Source organism: Plecotus auritus (assembly GCF_963455305.1).
Source record: "Plecotus auritus genome assembly, chromosome: 1".
Classification (NCBI taxonomy): Eukaryota; Metazoa; Chordata; class Mammalia; order Chiroptera; family Vespertilionidae; genus Plecotus; species Plecotus auritus.
This window is the reverse complement of record NC_137770.1, coordinates 153,772,793-153,795,072: the sequence shown is the minus strand read 5'-3', so window position 1 is coordinate 153,795,072 and position 22,280 is coordinate 153,772,793. Positions and strand designations below refer to the sequence as shown.

Sequence of the window (22,280 nt, the reverse complement as noted above, 5' to 3'; positions counted from 1 at the left end):
AAATGACAATGAAAACATTCTCTTCATACTTACGCTTTAAGTGTAGAACATGCCCTGTCTGTGGCAGTCACTTAGATCCTGAAAGGGCCTCCCATTCTTCCCTGGTGCACTTGAAAAACTCAAGAAATAAATGTAGATCCCAGGGTTTCTCTAAGGGAGGACATAAAGCATTCAAAAGTCAGCGCCTGAGTGGGATACACCTCACCTCCGGAGCTATGATCATCTGCCAGGCCTGGCGGTTTTTCATGGGTGGGGTGAGGTAACAAAGTGAAGTCCAGAAGTCACACCACTCACCACATGATAACATTCATTTTTCTAATCTAGGCAAACCATCACATTCTTGGTGTTGGTGCAGAAAAGAACAGAACAACCCACTCCTCACCTCTTTATCTGGCCTTGCAAGGCAAACAAATCGCGGAGATCGCCTACAGGTTGGCCTGGCCTCATCCTTTCCGGGGCTGGGCGCCAGTGGCCAGAGGGGAATCCGGGACCGCGGAGGCGGATCAGGAGGGGAGGACTCAGGGGCGGGGCTCCAGGGCCCGGGCGGCGAGTGGGCGGGGCCAGGGCGGGACCGCGGCGGGAACGCGCTGTGGTTGACGGCCCGAGGGGCGGGACGGCGGAGGGATCCGGCCTGGGAGTCGGTCCCGACACGGACCTGGAAGTTCCGAGCCGGGTCTTCCCACGGCCGGAGCCCAGCGGCCGGGCTCGCACCTGCGCTCTCGGAGCGCGTCTAAGGCCCCCAATGGCGGCTGCTGCGGGCTTGCGGGCCTTCAGGGCAAAGGTTCTCGCCTGGCTCCCGCACGGCCGGTGCGTTCCGCTCGCCGCCGGCTTCTGCAGCCGAGGGCTGGCCGGGGCCGGGCAGCCGGAGCCGGGGTCGCGACTCACTAGCTCGCGGCAGCGGGACGGCATCAGGTCAGGCTGCAGGCTTGCGGGGCTGTTCCCGGGTGGGCCGGGCTGACGGGGAATGGGGAGAGAGCTGGGCAGAGGCCGCCCGGCATTGCGCCCGCCACCCCACGCGGAGTCCCACGAGGGCGCCGCCCGCTGCCCTGGACCCCCGTTATCCGTCACCGCGGAATCTGGCCCGCGAGGTGGTCCAGTGGGAAGGAATCGCGGATACGGTACTTAGGGGAGTCCCTTGCCTGGGCGCAGTGCCGTTTGAGACTCTGCAAGACCCACACAGGAGGATTTCAAGTGGGACTGCCTCGACGGCCCCAAACCCTCACACCCGCGGGCTCAGTGTGGGCAGCTCTGCCGGTGCCCCCGCCGCGCGCCTGTGAGAAAGCCCTTCCTAGAGCGTCTGGGCCAGGAGCTGGACCTGGCTCCAAGGCCAGGGGAGGCCTAGCAGAGCTGCTGCTTGGCCCTCACCCAGAAGTGCCCAGTCAATAAATAGAGTGAAGGACACTCCGTCCTGAGCCCTGCCCTTTATCTCTACAGGCCCCAAGCCCCTTAAAACCATACCTGTGCACACAGTGGAAGCCGCACCATGAAGTCAAGGGTGAAGGGCCTCGAGCCCCATCAGGCCTCATCCTGACATTTGCCTGGCCAGTCAGGGACCCCATGGGAGGCCCATTTAGCATATCTAAGTATTTAAAAGTTACAAACTAACTGCTAAATGTGTTTTCTTCTGCTGCCCTGACAAGTAATACTTAATAAAACCTGGAAGGTCATGTTTGAATTTACAACCCTCAGGCTCCTAGGAGTCCCCCCAAAATGGAGAGCCAGCTGCTGACCTGCAGCTTTTCTTTTCTTCCCAGCTTCTGCTCACCACTCTGGCCTCTTCACCCCTCCTTCCTGCTGCTATTCCAGAGGCTTGGCCCATAAATCTGCAGACACCCCATCCACATGCCCTCTGTCCTCTCCCCATAGACAACTCCTCTTGGTTAGCCTGGGGATTTAGGGTGCCCATTGCACAGCCAGGGAACTCCAGGGTCTCAGGTAACTGCAGCAAGGTTTGGAAGGGGGAGGTGATTCTAGGCTAGCACTTCTCATTATCCTAGTGGTCTCCTGCTCGCTTGGATGGGCAGAGCTGGAAGGAGGCCCAGAGCTCTGTGTTCCAAAGTGCAGGACCCAGGCAGAGGCTGTCCTGCCCATTTTCAAAGCAGTTTGAAAATTTGGTTCCATCTGATCAGGAGCCTGACTTGTGGCATGGCAGCCCAATTGTAAAAGGAGACCTGGTTGAGTTCTCCAGAGTGAAACATGAAGCAGAAAGGGAGATAGAGAAGAACAACCTATCATAAATACTGGGAATTGTTCAGGAGGAAGGAAGCCCCCAAATCCAGCATGGAAGCAGTACTGTTACTAAGTAGGCGAGTTTGAGCAGCTCAGTCAAGCTTTCAGTGTTTTTTTTCAAAGCTGTTCCTCTCAACAGTAGGTGAGGGCCAGCTATGAACTGGGTACTGCTCTAGGCACGAGAAGGAGCTCTGAAGATGGCTGGCATTTGGATGTTAGCAGAAGGCTAGGAGCCCATGGAAGAAGTAGAGAAGGACTAAAAAGCCAGGAGAGGAGGAATGTGTTTCCAGAAGGAGAGCATGATCCAAATGGCCGCTGGGTTTGGTTCAGATAATTAGGAGCTGTCAGGTGAGAATAGTTTTAGTGGAGTGGCAGGAAACACTGGTTAATGACACTGGTTGAAAAGTGAACTCAGCAACTTGGAGCACTCTCAAAGGGTGTGTCATACGCAAGCCAAAGGATTAATGAGACCCATATCAGCAGACACTGCCATGAAGCACTGGCATTTGGGGCTGGCATCTTTTTATACAATTTTGCCTGAGGCCTTAGACTTTTACTTAAGCATCTGTCATGGATAGGATGGCAGCTTTTTGAGTATACTAGAGCAAGCACATTCATTATTTTACTGGAAGGTTTATCAGCAATTCTCTCACCACCATCTCCAGGCCACTCCCCCCACCCTCCACACCTCACATACAGGTTTCACAGTCTATCAGCATATCAGCTGCAAGTCATTTTTGTACTTAGGAGACAGCATGCACATGAGAAACAGTGATGAATATCACAGCCACCTAAAGATGGCAGCAAAATGGAAATGGTATTCCAAAGAAAATGGTATTACACAGATTCAGTCATCAAAGTAGTTTTCCAGAAAACAGTGGCATAGGAGGCTATTTATGGAGAATCCAAGTTGACACATAGCAGTAGGAATATTAGATTCAAAAAAGAATGAGGAAGGCAGAAAAATATGGGTGGGAAACATATAAAATGTATATTAATAATCTGGTGTTTGGCTTGCTGCTTGTTCCTTATAACAGCAAAAATAAGACATTTCTGTGTATGGGCGGTAAGATGACAATACAGGTTAATCAGCATACTTAAAATAGTGAGCAAGCCTCTGAATGCCAGCTTCTAGTGAGATAACATGTCCAAAAGAGACCTCTTGCTGTATGGTTCTGTCCTTTTGTTCATTACATACCATCCCATGTTCAGACAGCATGAATTATTGTGCAGAATTATAGGATGCCACTATAAAAGATGGAAAAATGCTGTCATATGTATGTATGGGCAGCTGCACCTTGGCTGCCTATTCTGTGTGGTGGGTGGGAGGAGATGGGGGCAGATTTTTGGTTCTTTTCCTAACCTAATTTATTTCTGAGGAACAATGGGAAGAAGTTGAAGGTGGCACTGTGTGTCAGATACCTCTGGCTCCTGCCGCTGTCTTATAAACTGCGAAGCCTTTAGATATGGGCGGCAATGATTTTGGAACGACTCTGACTTGCCCTTTCGGTGCTGACAGTAATGTTTCTGACAGCAAATCTGAAAAAGAAACAAATCAAGGGAAGAGGGAGAAAATGCAGCCTGCATTTCAGGACATCTCCTTGTTTTGACTTAGCCGTAACTCTGGAGAGTTGACAGACCATCTCAATTGCCTCAAAGTACCAGCAGTTCTCTTTTCTGGTGTTTTTAAAAATAGCTCCCAAATTAGAAAGGAAATGCAGGGGTCCTCACTTGTTTTGACTGGTGCATGACCCAGTAATTGTAAAATGTTCTTCACAGGAACATTGTCTTGAGCAATCCAAAGAGGAGGAATGCGCTGTCGCTGGCAATGCTGAAATCTCTCCAAAGTGACATTCTTCATGAAGCTGAAAGCAAAGATCTGAAAGTCATTATCATTTCAGGTACTTATCTTATATCCCTCCTCTGGGTTCTGAAGACTTTTCCCAAAATTCTTTTGTTAACTGGGGACCCCCTCAGTTAATGGGAGAATTGTTTGGAAGCTCCTTTACAAGAACATTCATTATGAAAAACTATTGTGGAGTGGGGGGCTTGGTCCTAACACTTACTTTTTTATCATTGTTGACATATTTTTTCCCCTAACACTATTAACTGGAAATTATAGCAAAGATTACTGTGCAGGGAAAATGTCTTTCCTTTTTGTCAGATACATAATATTCCAATTGAAATCAGATAATTGGTTTCCTCATGGACTGGATAAGAGGAGTTTTATCACTGATCCTTTGGGTAGCCTAGCAAGTCGATGGGACCAGGCTGCTCGAGCATTTGATTGGTTTGTCTGTCTGTTCCTACCAAACTTTGAACCAATATCTGCAATCTTCTTCAGTTCGCTCATTTCTTTCCTTGCTCTTCTCCAGCAAAAGTTGTTAATGAGTTATTTAGTGATGATGGTGATGGTCTAAGTCAGGGGTCCTCAAACTTTTTAAACAGGGGGCCAGTTCACTGTCCCTCAGACCGTTGGAGGGCCGGACTATAGTTTAAAAAAAAAAAACTATGAACAAATTCCTATGCGCACTGCGGGCCGGGGACGAGTCAGCTGCTAAGCAGGACAGGCAGCGACACCTGGCGGGCCGGATAAATGTCCTCGGCGGGCCTCATATGGCCTGCGGGCCGTAGTTTGAGGACCCCTGGAATATCAGTGTCAGCATTTTAAAGCATCCATAGAAAAATAAAATGGATGATACCCTGTGATGTACTTTTATTGTTATAGAAATTAAGGGTCAGTATTTCTGGAGGCAGATACTCAGAATGTTACCTTCTTACCTATGGTTGAATATAAATTATAAACTGTTTTTTATGGCAAAGAGAAAAGATATAGGACAGATAACGTTCAGCAGCCACAGGGATGTTACCCAGATGCAGCAAAGACGGTTAACTTCCAGACAACACAATTTCCTCACTTGTTTAAAGGCAGTGGTCGGCAAACTCATTAGTCAACAGAGCGGCAAACCGCAGCTCGCGAGTCGCATGTGGCTCATGAGCCGCAGTTTGCCAACCACTGTTTAAAGGGAATAATATTGCCCATTATAAGAGTCACAACGAAAGGAAAATATGAGAAAGTGTTACCAGCTTATCAGTGGAATTGCATTTTGTTGTTATTAATTTTAACAATAACAATAAAACCACATCCGTAGGTCCATGTGAAAAATAAAGAGTTCTCGCCATAGCTGGTTTGGCTCAGTGGATAGAGCGTTGGCTTGCAGACTGAAGGGTCCCGGGTTCCATTCCTGCCAAAGGCACATGCCAAGGTTTCAGGCTTGATCCCCAGAATTGGGAGTGCAGGAGGCAGCCGATCAATGATTCTCTCTCATCATTGGTGTTTCTATCTCCCTTTCCCTTCCTCTCTTTAATCAATAACAAATATATGTATTTTAAAAATAAAGAGGTTCTCTTTACCTTCTGACCTTCCTGATTGCAGCCTATACGGATGGCTAATGTCTGTAGACTAAATGACAAGGTCGCTGCAGAAGGCACAGTGGATTTTGATGGACCTACATGAGTAAAAAATTTAGGCCAGATCAAATCCAATAACAAAACTGTGAGACTGGAGGGACAGCTCTGGAAGAAGTCGTCCATCTGCTTTGGTTACTGCATGTGTAATTGCATGTGTTCATTGGTTTCCACCACGGGCCTTTTAGAGAACAGATGCCTCACGCTGAATTGTCATCACAAAATACTGGCTATAACTTGCCAGTTAACTGGAATTATTCTTACCAAATTGGGCCATTAACGTTCTGTGATACAATTGTTCATTAAAATGATTCAATTGACAAATAAGTGACCTTCTCAACTCTGCTGTTTATACCTTTTCATTTTCTTTTCTCATTTGGAACCATTTGCAGCTGAGGGACCTGTATTTTCTTCCGGGCATGATTTAAAGGAACTGACGGATGAGCAAGGTCCAGAATATCACACTGAAGTATTTCAAACCTGTTCTGAGGTAAGCCAGGAGGACAACTTGCATTGCAAACCTGAAAATGATAATTACACATATTAAATATTGTGTTAGGCTTCTAGTTTACAGGTAAGGTTTTATCTGTGAGACCTAACCACTACAGAACTACTAAAACCTCTGTGGCCATTGGTGAGTCCTTCATCCAAGCAACAATTTGGTTTAGACTTTTAAAAAGCAACCATAGTTTGCTATTGATATGTGATATGCCAAAGAAAGGGAAATATATATTGGTATTGATAGCTGCCATCTCCAGCATCATGGGTATGTCTTGGTATATATGTCTTAAGAGGTAAAGGGTAGAAATGTACATCTTTGTAGAGAAAGAACCTAAGATTATAATTTAATTTTTTTTTAACTAAAACAGTTCTGTTAATGAGAGAGAGCATTCATAAACGGAATAACAATAACAATTTTAAAATTCATTTTCAAACCCTTCTTTCAACCAACCTTTATAATCATTACCTCCAACTAGAAAAATTAACCTCTTCTTTTTCACTTTTCTCTTTAACCACATTAACAAGGGAGATTTCCAGCAGATATAGAGGAGGAAGAACAAAAAGTTTAAGATAATTTATAATTGTATCAAATCAACCCTTGGATAATAAAAAATTAAATGTAGAATCCAGCTTTACATAACACATTGTTCATTTCAGGAGTATTTATTGAACACCTGCCAAATGTATGATGCTTGCAAAATATTGAGGGAAATAGAAGGAAAAAGAGTTTCCTGCCAAACCAAAAATGGAAATCTAGTTGAGAAACAAGACATAAAAAACAGTTTCATAACTTGACCCTAAGATAACATAGCCTAATTTTTCACCATTCATAAACTTACTCATTCTTTCATTTGATCACTTATGATTCAGTCCTATATAATAAAACCCTAATATGCAATCGACCAAATGGCAGAACAACTGGCAGAACAACTGGTTGTTATGATGCTCACTGACCACCAGGGGGCAGATGCTCAATGCAGGAGTTGCCCCCCTGGTGGTCAGTGCATTCTACAGGGGGAGTGCCACTCAGCCAGAAGCCGGGCTCATGGCTGGCAAGCGCAGCAGCGGTGGCGGGAGCCTCTCCCACCTCCACAGCAGCACTAAGGAGCAGTGAGCTGAGCGGTAAGGAGAAGCGAGCAGGCGGGCAGTAAGAAGCAAGGGGTCCCGGACTGTGAGAGGGATCCTGGACTGCGAGAGGGATGTCCAACTGTCGGCGTAGGCCTGATCCCTGAGGGGTCCTGGAATGCAAGAGGGTGCAGGCTGGGCTGAGGGGACCCCTCCCCTCCAGTGCACGAATTTCATGCACTGGGCCTCTGGTAAATAGATAATGATACCTACTATGTAGACAAGACAGAGGTGAGCAATGGGGGTTGGGAAACAGAAGGTGATTAAGATACGTTCTTTATCATCCTTTCTTTTCCTTGCCTTTCCAGAAACCCATTTGCAGATCAGATTATAGTTCTCTCACTTCATGGAGGGACAAAGGGGAAAAGTGATTAGCTTGAGGTGTCATAGAGAGGAGAAAGCAAGCCATAGCTAGGACTTAGGTCTTTTGTTTCACATTAATGACTATGTAACCTTCTGCTCCTGTGTTGGCCAAGGCTTGGTGCTTTCAAAGTTATTTTCCTATTGATATCCAGTAAGTTTGACCAAAATAGAAAATCATCAAAGAAAACCAAGAGAGCCCTCCATCCTCCTGAAAGGACCTGCATTTATCATTCTGCAGGAGGATCTGCATGTACTGAGGTCTAAACAAGTTACCAAAGGGTGGGAGCCAGGCTTCTTCAGAGGATAAAGACTGATTTTTGGATACCTCCAGCTCCCTGAAAAGGACCCAGTGCCTACACAGGACCTAGCCCTGATGCACTCAAACCGAGTGAAAATGCATTGATATGCATTTAGTATGGCATGATAGTTAATTATTAAAAATCAGTCTGGCCAGCAAGGCTCATTGGTTGAGTGTTGACCTATGAGACCTATGAACCAGGTCGCAATTTGATTCCCGATCAGGGCACATGCTCAGGTTGCAGGCTGGATCCCCAGTGTGGGGCCTGAAGGAGGCAGCTGATCAGTGATTCTCTCTCATCATTGATGTTTCTCTATCTCTCTCCCCCTCTCCCTTCCTTTATGAAATCAATAATATATATATATATATATATATTTAAAAATCAGGAAGAGAGCAAATTGAGAATGAGTAGTACTTGGTTGTGGAAGAGTGATAGTAACATCTGTGAGCTGCTACGGCAGCTTTCACTAGACACCTGTTCTTGTCCGTCTTCTTCAGTATCCTGTGAAGTTTGATGGTGGAAACTCCAGTCCAGGAGATTCTTCTCTTTCTCCTCACACCCCACCCAGAAATGACGATGGGATAGGCCCTCTCACTTTTGAATATAATGTGGACCCTCACCAATGCTGTTCCATGAGGCTAGAGCAGAGTTAAATTTATGTCACATTTTGGAGTAGGCTGGAGCCCCAAAAGTGCTTCATCAGGAGGTAAAATAGGAGGAATAATCAATTCTTGACTATTAGGGGATCAATTATCTAGCTTTATTCTCTAAATCGCTAAGTTTATTTGAAATTATTTTGAATTATAAAAGTAATAAATGTTTAGTACAGAAAATTTTGATAATCTAGAAAAACAAAAGGAAAATAAATTATTGATACCATACCATGATCGTACTACCCAGAGAGAATTATAATTAATAAAAATTTTTACTACATTTCTTTTTAATAATTTTTCCACATGAACATATTCATCTGAATAATCATACATAGATATGATTATACTGTGTAATTATATAATATTGAATGCTTCTGATGTTCCAGGTAATCATTTGAGTACTTTAGACATATTAATTTATATAATTCTCATGTTCTGTAAAGTTGGTATTATTATTATACCCATTTTACAGATGTGAAGACTGAGTGTTAGGCAGTGAGTGAGTGATAGACTGGGCATCAAACCTCAGCAGCTGGCTCCATTACACAATGCGCAGACTACTGTGCTGATGTTTCTCTTGGAAAATTTCATTTTAATGGGAATACAACATTCCATGAAATGAATATAGTCTAGTTAACATAGCCATTTCCTTATTTTTATATACTTATTAGTTTAGATTTTATTATTATACAGTGATGATTTGGTGAACATCTTTGTCCAGACGCCTTTTTATCCTTTTAGATGGTTTCTTGTTAGTACAATTCCTAGATCAAAGGTATGAATATTTTTAATGTTTTTGATATATACTGGATTACCTAAATATTTTCCCACCAGGTAGCATGAAATCCTAGCCTTTTGTAGGTGGCAGACAAGAGATAAACTGTTCAACTCTAATCACAGTCCGTTGACTTTTCATAAGTAATTGAAGTTCATTAGGTGACAGGTGACATGCACAGCTAAAATGAAATTCTGTCTTTCTTTTCAGTAAGATTTCTGAGTTTCTTGTGTGTTCTTCTCCTTGTTACTGTACCTCACTATGAATGAGCTCTATCACTGACCATCCCATTCTCACCTAGAATACATGAACTCCATAATCCATGCATGGCTTGGGGTACAGGTACATAAAAATACATTCTTCTATGAAAAGGGTCACTAGCACTTAGATTCTCAAAGGTGACCACCCTCCCAAAAAAGTCCAGAGCCACTACTATAGAACATGACAGCATATCCTTAAAAATATAATTAGCTATGTTATAAGAAAGCGGACAAATACCAAATGCTTATAAAGACAAAGGTAAGTTCCTTGGGCAAAATCAATGAAGGCCATCTTTCTTTGAGTTGCCATCATGGTGGGAAAGCCCAGATGAAGCTGCTCTCTGCCTCCCCGCCCTCCCTGCCAGGGTTCATAGAGCAACCATTTATAAATGGAAGTTACCAAAGCAACACAATCTGTGTAGAGTGTCTTCAAGAAGTGGAGAAATAAATCAAGTTATTTCAAAACCTGCAAAAATAAGTTAAAGTTCTAGAGACTTATGAGGGGAACTAGGTATCACATGAGCAAGTTTTTGGCTGCTCTCTACCAATAGCACTGTTTTAGGAATTTTATTTATTACTAGAGGCCTGGTGCACAAAATTTGTGCACGGGGTAGGGTCCCCTCAGCCCAGCCTGCACCCTCTCCAATCTGGGACCCCTCGGACATCCCTCTCACAATCTGGGACCACTGGCTCCTAACTGCTCACCTGCCTGCCTGCCTGATCACCCCTCACTGTTCTCCCCCCCCCCCCCCTGCCACCGTACTGGTCACCTCTAACTGCCCTCCCCCCCTTGCCGGCCTGGTTGCCTCTTACTGCTCCTCCTGCCAGCCTGGTTGCCCCATGCAGCTTGCTGTTCAGTTGTTTGGTTGTTCCTCACTAACCTCCCTGCCAGTCTGGTCGCTCCACGCAGCCCTCTGTTCAGTCGTTTGGTCATCCCTCACCCCCCTGCCAGCCTTGTCGCCCCATGAAGCCTGCTGTTCGGTCGTCCAGCCTGGTTGTTTTGGTCGTAACGGCCCCTCTTTTTATATATTAGGACTATTATTTTTAAAAATAGGTTTTTATTGATTTCAGAGAGTAAGGGAGAGGGAGAGAGAAATAGTAACATCAATGATGAGTGTGAATCATTGGCTGCCTCCTGTACACCCCACACGGGATCAAGCCCGCAACCTGGGCATGTGCTCTGACCGGGAATCCCACCGTGACCTCCTGGTTCATAGGTACACACTCAACCACTGAGCAACACTGGCTGGGCTTTTATTTATTTAGATAACAGCAGGGTGTTCCCCATTTTTTTAATAGAATTGAGAGAACATTCATGGTGGTAATTTGAGAATTACTAGAGAAATTGCCTTCCAATCCCTTTTCCATCTTAATTTTTTAAGGAAATTCCAAATACCAGTTTCAGACCTTTAACACTAGAGCTCCACACAGGCTCAGTGAGAACAGAACTATTTGTTCCGCAGAGAGAATCAGAGTGGTTCTTTTGTATGGCTGCTGAGGAAGCAGTTGGAGAGGAGGGGACTGCAACCTTGAAGAGGCTAGGGGCTAGGAGTCAGATAGATGTGTGCATTCAGACCCCACAGCCACAACTTGTGGATCTTGTGGCCTTAGGCCAGTTCCTTCCCCCTGAGCCTTGTGTCTCAATTGTAACGTAGTGTTCCTTCCTCCTGGGCTTCTCAGGAGTCAAATGGCACAATCTGGTCCACAGTCAATATTCAATGCAGTGATCTCACTCATTTGTGGAATATAATGAACAACATAAACTGGTGAACAAAAACAGATCCAGAGACAGAGAAACATCGATCAGACCATCAAACCTTGGAGGGAAGGTAGGGGAGGGTGCGGGTAAGGGGGAGAGATCAACCAAAGGACTTGTATGCATGCATATGGGCCTGACCAATGGACACAGACAACGGGGGTGAGGGCATGAGTGGGGGTGTGGTGGGGGGGAAATGGGGGAAGAAGGACACATATGTAACACCTTAATCAATAAAGAAATTAAAAAAAAATACTCAATGCAAGTTCTCTTTGTGCCTGCTTCTATCCTTTTCCATAGAATCTGATACATTAATGGGGATGAAAAGTGCTCTGAAGTAAAGTCACGTGAAATAAACATTAATGTTGCACCTCACTCTTGGATGGATATGAACTGGTTATGTTTGCTCCTTCAGGTCATGATGCTGATCCAGAATCATCCCGTCCCCGTGATTGCCATGGTGAATGGCTTGGCCACTGCTGCTGGATGTCAGCTGGTTGCCAGCTGTGACATTGCCGTAGCCAGTGACAAATCCTCATTTGCCACTCCAGGTGTAAACATTGGGCTCTTCTGCTCCACCCCTGGGGTGGCCTTGGGGAGAGCAGTGCCAAGAAAGGTAATCTGACCCCCTGCAGCCTCCTCTCTTGTTGTAACCCTCACATGCACTGGAGGGTTGGCTCCAAATTCACTTGTTAAAAGTACCATTTGAATCAGGATGTTCTGCATGAAGCATAGCTGGCTAGATGTGCTGCAGTGTTCCTTCTAAGACCTCTTGTCTAGGGGGGAATGCGTAGCTTCTCACAGGGTACTTCACTTCGTGAACCATGCATTTTGCAGTTGCCTGTCCCTCGATGTGGCTAGTTATGGTTTTGGATTTTTTTTGTTTGTTTTCATAAAGGCACACATTTTTTGTAATTTTATTTGAAACTAGAGGCCCAGTGCACGAAATTCGTGCAAGGGCAGGAGGGGTGTCCATCAGTCCAGCCTGTACCCTCTCCAATCTGGGACCCCTCAAGGGATGTCCCACTGCCCGTTTAGGCCTGATCCCAGTGGACAGTCGGACATCCCTCTCACAAACCAGGACTGCTGGCTCCCAACTGCTTGCCTGCTTGCCTTCCTGATTGCCCCTAACCACTTCTGTCTGCCAGCCTGTTCACCCCCTAACCACTCTCCTGCCAGCCTGATTGATGCCTAACTGCTCCCCTGCCAGCCTGTTTGCCCCTAACTGCCTTCCCCTGCAGGCCTGGTCACCCCTAACTGCCCTCCCCTGCAGGCCTGGGTCCCCCCCAACTGCCCTTCCCTGCAGACCTGATCGCCCCCAACTTCCCTCCTCTGCCTGCCTGGTCACCCCTAACTGCCCTCCCCAGCAGGCTTGATCATCCCCAACTGCACTCCCTTGCAGACCTGGTCCCTCCCAACTGCCCTCCCCTGCTGGCCATCTTGTGGTGGCCATCTTGTGTCCACATGGGGGCAGCCATCTTGTGTGTTGGAGTGATGGTCAATCTGCATATTACTCTTTTATTAGATAGGATAGAGGCCTGGTGCATGGGTGGGGGCCAGCTGGTTTGCCCTGAAGGGTATCCCGGATCAGAATAGGGGTTCCCTTGGGGTGTGGGGCAGCCTGGACGAGGGGCCTGTGGTGGTTTGCAGGCCAGCCACGCCCCCTGGCGACCCAAGCAGAGGCCCTAGTATCTGGGATTTATTTATCTTCTACAATTGAAACTTTGTAGCCTGGAGTGGAGCCCATCCTTCTGCTCTGTCCGTGTTGGCAGCCATTTCTGTTGGGATTTATGTATCTTCTATAATTGAAACTTTGTAGCCTTAAGCAGAGCCCAAAGCAGGCCAGGGCTGCAGAAGCTTGGCTTCCTCCATAGCCGCGGGCAACCCTAGCCTCCTGCTCTCTCCAGCTCCGTGGCTGCCGCCATTTCCATTGGGCTTTATTTATCTTATATCATTGAAACTTTGTAGCATTGAGTGGAGGCCTGGGCCGGCAAGGGCAGGCGGAAAGCTTGGCTTCCTCCATTGCCAGGCAAACCCAAGCCTCCCTCCTGCTCTGTGTGGCTGCAGCCATCTTGGTTGGGTTTGTTTGTATATTCCCTCCTAATTGGCTGGTGGGCGTGGCTGGTGGGTGTAGTGGAGGTATAGTCAATTTGCATATTACTCTTTTATTAGATAGGATGCAGTTGAGACAGTTTTGTTGCACTCAAAGGGTGTCCATGACATGTTAATAGCATGGTGACATGCCAGTACCAAGAGGCTAGGATATGAGTGTCGCTGGCTCATTGTTTGCTGTCAGCCAGTCGTATTTTAGAAAGGACTGGAGTAGCTGCTATACTGAGTGTGTCGGCTTTTTGATGGTTGTATTTCAGGAGCATGGAACATCTTGAGCTCAGCATGTTGAAGCTGCCCCAGGAGCCATATTGTAAACATTGTTTTGTCCTTGCTAAATCCATTTTCTTTATAAAGTTTTCTCCCTTCCTATAAGACATAAAACAATATTTATTGAACATCTTGTGAGTAGAAACCAGTGGCTTCCTTGTTCTAAAAAAACATATATATCTTCATTCTCAATGGGAAATCTGTTTTTAAAAATGGGGGTGGGGGGGAGGTGTTGTATACCATAGCAAGTAGGAAACTAAATTGCTTTCTAGGATATCATGTCCATTTAGCATCTACTACAAAAGTCAGCAGTTATTCATATGCCCGAGGCACAAAAGAAATGAGATCCAAGCGAAATCAAGCCACAGGGCCAGAGACATTTAGGGAAGCACTCCTTTCTTTCACGATGCCTCCTCATTAGTTTTTACAGAGGTGTGTGCTTTTGCAGATGTTCTGAAAAGAGATATATACCAGCACACACACACACATGAAAACTGGCTGAACATGGGCTCCACAACTACAAAAAGTGGCCTGTCCAAACACAGAGCTTGCTGAAATGTGCTCAGCCCAAGGGGGTGGTTTCATCCTGTCAGGATACACATGGACTTTAAATGTGGGGTGTGTGAGAGTGTGTGTGTGTTTTCTACTTTGTGCCAGTACATTAAATTAAAATGCATTCATTAAAAACATTGTCAGAGCTTATTAATAAACTATCTTATAATTGTGCAAATCAACTCACAAGGCCTTTTGCATGCTAAAGGGTGGTTGTCTGGTTAGCCTATCTGCAGCTGTTCATCTTCAACCATGTTAAGGCATTTGAAACCTTTAAATCATGATTGTCCTGTCAGGATAAGAATCCATTCTCTCTTAAAACAAACTTTTAAAAATCAAGGCTTATAATTGAGTCCTAAAAGTGTAAACATTATATCATATTTGTCAAATTTAAATTAGTTTTCGAGAAGAAAGAGAAGGAAAATGTGGCAAAAACAGGACTTTAGTTCCCACAAAGCCCAATTCTCAAAACCACGTTGCATAATTGTCTAGCATGAGAGATTAAGGGGCAGGATGTTGTAAGACCAAAGTAACTTTGGCCTCCCACAGAAAGTTTTGGCAGTGCCAGGCCCACTCAGAAGTCGGGAGAGGATCTCCAGTATTGTCTCATTCGGATCCCTGCTCTGTGCTCCTCCTGTTCTGATCCCAGGAGGTCTCTGAATCACTAGTCAGGGGTAGCATTCTTGTTTTGAAGTCTTCAGAGTTTTTCCAGTTGTAACAGATGTCCCTGCGTGTGGGGCTACTTGGAGGCATAAGGCAGAGATATGGGTTTGGGTTCGTATTAATGAGCTGAAATCACAGTAGTGATAAAGGGGATTTAGTGGGGTGAAAAGCCTGTTGGCACTCAAGGCCTTTGCCAGGTTTCGGGACTGCAGATTTTACCCTGGGTGGCCCCCTTTGGGAGGAAAACTGAGGATTCATAAAGATCTAAACCTGAACAAAACACACCTACCTGTTGTCATTGCTTGATTGCACCCACAGGAACACATTCATACACAGGCCTGTAAACTGTGTGGGTGCTGGGCACATATCCCCATGCACCTCCACAGGGTAGCAAGCAGGTGCTTTTGCAAACTGACCTAATTGGGAAACATGGCCTTTTTCAGGCAGCTTAAGGCCACACATATGGGTCACCAGTACCCTCTGCTGGTCACCATGGAAAACTGCATAGCTCTGACAGAGACCCAGGGCTGCAGCTGGTCCACTGGGAGCAGAAATGATGGCATGGAGCCCTTGTGTTCAAGCCAGACTGAGCCTGGGCATGAATAATTTTCCACGATTGTAAAGTGTTTCTCTCCTCTGGTGTGAGTTAAATAATGTGTCTTCATTGCACCATATAAACAATGTGCCTGGTGCAGCTGCTCCCTTTGCCTATCAGAGCTGGCCTTGTTCAGAAATGTGGAGCCAGTGCCTCATTGGGTGGCACCTCTGTAGAGCACATGAAAGATCCGAACCCCTTCTTCCAAACCAGTCATTTCTCTGCGGTAGGAACACTTGCTGCCACCTGTTTACCTACGGTAACTTATGTATCTGTAGAATCTGATTTCTCTGTCTAATTAGAACAGAGTAAAACTTCCAAGCTGGAAGGAGAGTTAAGGCATTGACCCTCAGCTGGTGTGCAGTTCACCAGAGCCTGGAGAAATGCAGGTCTCAGCTCCCAGATCGACTGCATCAAATCTGCACTCTATCAGTGATTCCTGTGGCTGTCAGAGGTGCCTTAGTGCCTTTGAGAACATGCTCAGCACCCTAATTTACTTCTCAGGTTGCCCAGCCAATTAAATTAGCCTGGTGATCTTGTCAGCTTCATTCCCCTCTGAGTCCTCCAGCATCCCAGCCCCTCCACTGCCACCAACTGGTTCTTGTTATCGGTGTGACTAGAGGGGATCTGGAAGACTGCTCTGCTTTCTGGGGCCATGATCCCTAAAACACAGAGATTCATACATGTTCATAGCCGGAATAAGCATGTGAATAATAGCCACTGCACTTATTGGGTGCTACTGAGTGCCCAGCACTGTAATATAAGCTGTATACATTGCCTCTAATCTTGACAATTCTGCAGGAGGATGGTGGTCTTATTCCTGTTTTTCAGATAAGGAAACAGACTCAGATGGGTTAAATTGTTCCCTTAAGGTCTGTGGTTAGTAAGTGGCCTCAGGGACATCCAGACACAAGCCCTACCACCCTGTGAGTGAGCCTTGGCCTCCAGTACTTTTATTGTTTTTAATGCAAATAGCCTGGGAGGAAGAAGTAGTAAATCACCAACTTGTTAGGGGGACCCAAAAAGTATCCCTAAAATGAACAAGAGTTTATTAGGTATTTTCTTTTCTCTCACCTCAAGTTTCAGGGGCCCAAGTAAAAATTGTTGCTTGTGCACTATAAAATAAACAGGCTTTCTTTTTCTTAGGGAATGCCACTCCATTACCTAATCTGCCTGGGTAAAGTCCCCATAAATCAACACGGTGCCAAACAGTATTACCCCACTAGACAGATGAGGAAACTGAGGCCCAGAAAGAGGCATAAGCTAGGCGTGGGTGACTTAGGAAGCTAAAGGTAGGCTAGGAACTCTGTCCAGGCCTCTGGCCCTGACCCTATTCCAGTCAAAATTTCTTTCACAAGCAGCTTTAATCCCGTTAAGACCTCCTTGGTCTCCTGGACAGAGAAGTGCCAGGATAGCAGAAGCATAATCTAGTCTCATGATTTTAAAAGCCATCTAAATCAGTGGTTCTAAACTGGGGGCTGCCCTGGCCGGTGTGGTAGTTAGAGGGTTGTCCTGTGCACCAGAGGTGGTGGATTCATTCCCAGTCAGGGCACATCCCCAGGTTCCATCCCTGGTCAGGAGACAACTGATCAATGTTTCTCTCACATCGATGTTTCTCTTTCTCCCTCTCCCTCCCCCCGCCTTCTCTCTCCCTTTCTTCCTCTAAGATCAATTAAAAAGTAAATAAATAAAATAAACTAAGAGCAATTTTGACCCTGGAGACATTTGGCAATGCCTGCAGCTATTTCTGATCATCACAAATTGGGAGTGGGGGATACTACTGGCACCCAGTGGACAGAGGCCAGGGATGTTACCCTATACACAGAACAAACCCACACAACAAAACATTATCTGGTCCAAAAGATACCATGGCACTGAGACTGAGAAACTATGATCTAAATGCTTTCTCAACGGAAGTTTCTAGGGCCCACTACATAGAAACTTAAACAGTAAGTAGATTGTGCTGATGTGCTATATCTTATATATGGTATAAACTGTTCCCATTATCTCTCACTGCGTAACCACTATTCTTAGTGGATCAGAACAACAGTAATTTGTTTAGCTCATGAATCTGCAATTTGGACAGGGCTCAAGGTCAGTGAGGAAAGCTTATCTCTGCTTCACAGTGTCTGTGGCCTCAGTTAGGAGACTTCAAGGTGGGGGAGTGACAGCTGGGGACCGTCAGTGTAAGGCATGTTCACTCACGCTGGCTGCTGAGGCTGCCTCTCAGTGGGGACTCAGGGGCACTTATTGCAGCCTCTGGGCGGTGTGGCTTAGGCTTCCTCAGAGCAAGACAGCTGGGTTCTCAGTCTGTGTTGCCAAGGGAAAGAGCCAGATGGAAGCTGTATCACCTTTTGACCTAGCCTTTAAAGAACTAAAGTGCCACTTTGGCTGTACTGTTTGCCTTCATCCATTCATTAAATCACTCATTGATGACTATTTAATAGGTTGTCTGCCACATGCAAGGTGTTCTTCTGATGCTGGAGACACAGAAATGAACAGAACACTAAAAAGAAAACTCATCCTGGCCAGTGTTGCTCAGTGGTTAGATGTCGGCCCATGCACCAAAGAGTCATGGGTTCGATTCCCAGGCCAAGGCACGTACCTGGGTTGCAGGTTCGTTGCTCAACTCCGGTCGGCAAGGGTGTGGGAGGCAACCAATGGATGCGTCTTTCTCACATCAATGTGTTGTCCCGCTGCCGGTCATGTCCTTCCCCCGCCACCTTCCACTCTAGCTTAAAGCAATGGAAGAATAGCCCTAGCCAGTTTGGCTCAGTGAATATAGTGTCGGCCTACACACCAAAGTATCCCAGGTTTGATTCTGGTCAAGGGCACGTACCTCGGTTGCATGCACCTCCCTGGCCTGGGCCCTGGTCAGAACTCATGCAGGAAGCAACCAGTCGATATATTTCTCTCAAATTTCTCTCTGTCTTTCCATCTCTCTTCCACCATCTCTAAAAATCAATGGAAAAATATCCTCGGGTGAAGATTTAAGACAGAACACCAACCTCAGTCAAGGTTAGCCTGAGAACATGATAAAGTGAGACCAAGCAAACTCTTTAAAAAAAAATAATAAAAGCCTAATATGCTAAGTGTCCCAACCGTTCAATCGTTCGACCAGTTGCTATGATGTGCACTGACCACCAGGGGGCAGACGCTCTGACTGGTAGCTTAGCTTGCTGCTGGGGTCCAGCTGATAGGGATTGGGCGAGACAGGCCGGACACACCCTAGAGCCCTCCCACGGTCCCTCCCCGGCCCTGATCATGCATCAGTGGGGTCCCTCAGCCTGGCCTGCGCCCTCTTGCAACCTGGGACTCCTTGGGGGATGGAGAGCCAGTTTCAGCCCGATCCCCACAGGCCAGGCTGAGGGACCCCACCGGTGCACGAATCTGTGCACCAGGCCTCTAGTAAATAAATAAAAGCAATGGAAAATTAATCCTCAGGATAGGATTAACAATAACAAAATAATCTCTGCCCTAGTCAAATTTACATGCCAGCAAAGGAGATAATATAATAAATAAATGTGTACAGTATATAGTTTGTTAAATGATGAAAGTACAAAGGATTAAAATATAGCCAGAAATGAGGTAGTGCTGAGGTTGGATTGCAATTGTAATAGGCTGGTATGGTCATGGAGTACCTCATTGATGAGGTGACAGGTGAGCAGAGAGACCTGAAGGAGATGAGGGAACAGGCCCTGAGGCTATCTGGGGACACAGCATTGCAGGCCAAGGAAACAGCAAGTATAGGACTGAGGTGACAGCACAGTTGGTGTGTTCAAGGAACAGCAAAAATGCCAGCTGGGCTGCAGGAGAGTGAGCAAGGGGAGAGGGATAGGAGAGGCACTGTGTTTCTAGTGTATCTGGAAACCCTTTTTCTAAATCATACAGTTTAGTTTCAAGAAGCTCAGCTTTTTAGAAATACAGAATTGAGGCACAGTAGGGCAGGTGGACAGAACTGAGGAAACTGTGTAGAATGAGAAAGGTGTACTCCCCCTTTCTGCGGGCCTCGGAAATCTGGGGGGAGAGGATTGTGGAAAGAGGGCATTCCCTTCTTATAAGTTAACATCATGCTGGACCCCTCCATCTGTCCCTAGAAGGCATTTCCTTTTATTCCCCTCCTTCTCTGGGAGATGAGGCTGTTCTTTCAACTCAGGCGGAGGTGGTGGCTTCTCTGAACAACCCTTTATTCTGGAAAGCAACCACTGCACTGGCTTGTGCGAGGCGATGGGCCTTGCTCTGCGGTGCTTTTAGTTTCATACCATCAGATGCGGCCGCTGTTCTGTGCATGGCCTTTGAAAGAGGCAGCTCAAATCTCCTGCCTCTGCAGGGCTGGGAGTTCAGCTTGGGGAAGGAACAGGAGGACATGGAGAGTCCCTCCTTCTCCTTGCTCCTGGAAAGATCCAATCTGTTCCTGAGAACTGGCCCAGGTTGTCAGGAAGTCAGGACACCAACCATCTCAGCAGAGTGAAATGGAGAGGGTGGGACTTAGGTGGCAGGGGGTCAGGAGTAGAGTGCCTTAATAACTGCCCGTGTTTCCTCCCCCAGGTCGCCTTAGAAATGCTTTTTACCGGGGAGCCCATATCTGCTCAGGAGGCCTTGCTCCATGGGCTGCTCAGTAGAGTAGTGCCGGCAGAGCAGCTGGAGGAAGAGACCATGAGAATCGCAAGAAAGATCGCTTCCTTGAGCCGTCCTGTGGTGTCTTTGGGCAAGGCCGCCTTCTACAAGCAAGTGCACCAGGACCTAAGAACAGCCTACCACCTGGCCTCCCAGACCATGGTGGACAATGTGGCCTTGCAAGATGGGCAGGAGGGAATCAAGGCCTTCATCCAGAAGAGAAAGCCTGTCTGGTCACACTGAGTTGGCCATATTAGAGGGATGGAGGGAGTGTGACCCAGGGAGCAGCACTCAGGATACTCCCCGACCCCCACCACCACTGCTGCCTCATGACAGGAACAGCAGACAGACTGCTTCTGTACCATTAGTCATGGTCCCACTGCATGGGGTCTGTATTCGTAGCGATGGTTCCCTGGGGAAAGGATGAAACGGAGACTCAAAGGAAATGCTAATTTAAGGGTAGTGAGCACCTATGCTGGGTCAGCTGTGGTAGTAAGCCTGGAATTTTATACACTTCTTCACGGGACCTTGACTGTGGGACCACACTGACATGGGAGAAGGTGACGATAAAATGAGGCATGAAAGAAGGATGCCAACCTGCTTCTGCTATCAGAAATGTCCCGTATGGTGGAGGTAGTTCTGTTTGCCCAGACACACGAACCGTTTCCAATCTCCATGAGGTGTTCTCCACATTGCACATCTTGGTTCTATTGAGAAAGAAACATGCCTATGGCTTTGGAATAATCGTATGTGACTTTAAAATAGTATTTAGAGAGACTGGTATTTATCTTCTTAACCAGAACATAAGCTGTTTGAGGAAAAAAATAAATGAATTCTTTCTTTGTACTATGGACACTGAGAAGGTGCCTGATGTTTTTGTAGTGAATGTCCTGGCCAATGGAGCTACTGTGAAACCGGGACCCTGGGTACAACCTGAGGATAAAAACATCAGGATAGGTGGGAAGGATGCAGAACACACGTCCTACCCACTAAAAATCACCTGCTCTGGACATGCTTCCAAACTCTGCTCAGCTTCTGGTGAGAATCCACAGTAGCTTCGGGCAGTTGAGTCCCCAGCTGAGCAAGGGCTTGGCTTAGGACCTAAACATGATGCTTTCTGGCTTCTGGTTCAGTCTGGCCAAGAAATGTTCTAAATCTCCTGTCCTCAAGCTTGCCCAGCTTATCCTACCTAAGAGTAGAATGTGGTCCTAAATGTGGTTAATACCAACAAAAGACGAGAACCATGTGGCTCTAGCCAGTGGTTCTCACGCAGGGCAAACATTTCTTGGTATGATGTCCCCTAGTGGTTTCACAGGTTTCTATTCAGATTGGTATGTTTTTGTGTAGGTTTTTTTTTTTTTTTTTAACAAGTTTAGAAAGGTTAATAAAAGAGTTTTTCTTGGAAAGGAAGAGGTTGTTCTAAGAGTGCTCCTCCTGAGTGGAAAGATCGTTAGAACTACCATCTGCTGGACACCTGACATGCTACATTCTCCTTCAGTCCTCACCACACCCAGGGAGCAGGACCTACAGTGATCTCCATCTCACACTTGAATAGCTGAGGCCCACATGGTCCCAGATCAAACAGCTGACACTGAGTACAGTGAGGGTTCCAAACTCTATCTGCATGGTGAAGTCATGGATGCTTTTTCCTGGCCACACTGCCTTATGGGGAGGCCAGCCTGAAGAAGTGACTTTCCTGCTCCATGGCAGCTTTCCAGCCAAAATAACAGACCAGGCGCTCCTTGCTACAGAACTCTGCCAGTGTGCAGGGGACATTGGATTTGAGTTATTGGCAGACCACAAATGGAGTTTTTCTACAAAACTAATGAAGAGCTGGCTGCAGTTCTAAAGAGGTGGTGAAGGATGGAGCTGCCAGAACAGTGCAGTCAGTGGGGTCCCTACTGCACCCTCTCTCCAGGGGCCTGCTGTGGCAGTCACTGTTTGGCAGTGCCAGATCACACAGCGTAGAGGAGAAGGTGTTATAAACTCTCTGGGCTTTGGGGAAAGTGACAAAGCCTTCTCTCACATTTGGCAAATGAAAAGCA

General features: G+C 46.4%; 1 protein-coding gene across 2 annotated transcripts; it reads left to right on the top strand.

Annotated features, from left to right (window-relative positions):
* Positions 1-601: 601 nt before the first annotated feature.
* ECHDC3 (enoyl-CoA hydratase domain containing 3) lies at positions 602-21,086 on the top strand. 2 transcript variants are annotated; one of them, XM_080671913.1, is made up of 5 exons: positions 602-807; positions 4,009-4,130; positions 6,090-6,187; positions 11,845-12,045; positions 20,167-21,086. In XM_080671913.1, exons 1-5 carry the CDS (start codon positions 743-745, stop codon positions 20,476-20,478), a joined length of 798 nt encoding a protein of 265 aa, XP_080528039.1. In that variant the 5' UTR covers positions 602-742; the 3' UTR covers positions 20,479-21,086. The 2 variants fall into 2 exon arrangements, with proteins under 2 accessions (XP_080528039.1, XP_080528038.1); XM_080671912.1 differs by having other exon boundaries at positions 607-912.
* Positions 21,087-22,280: the final 1,194 nt, after the last annotated feature.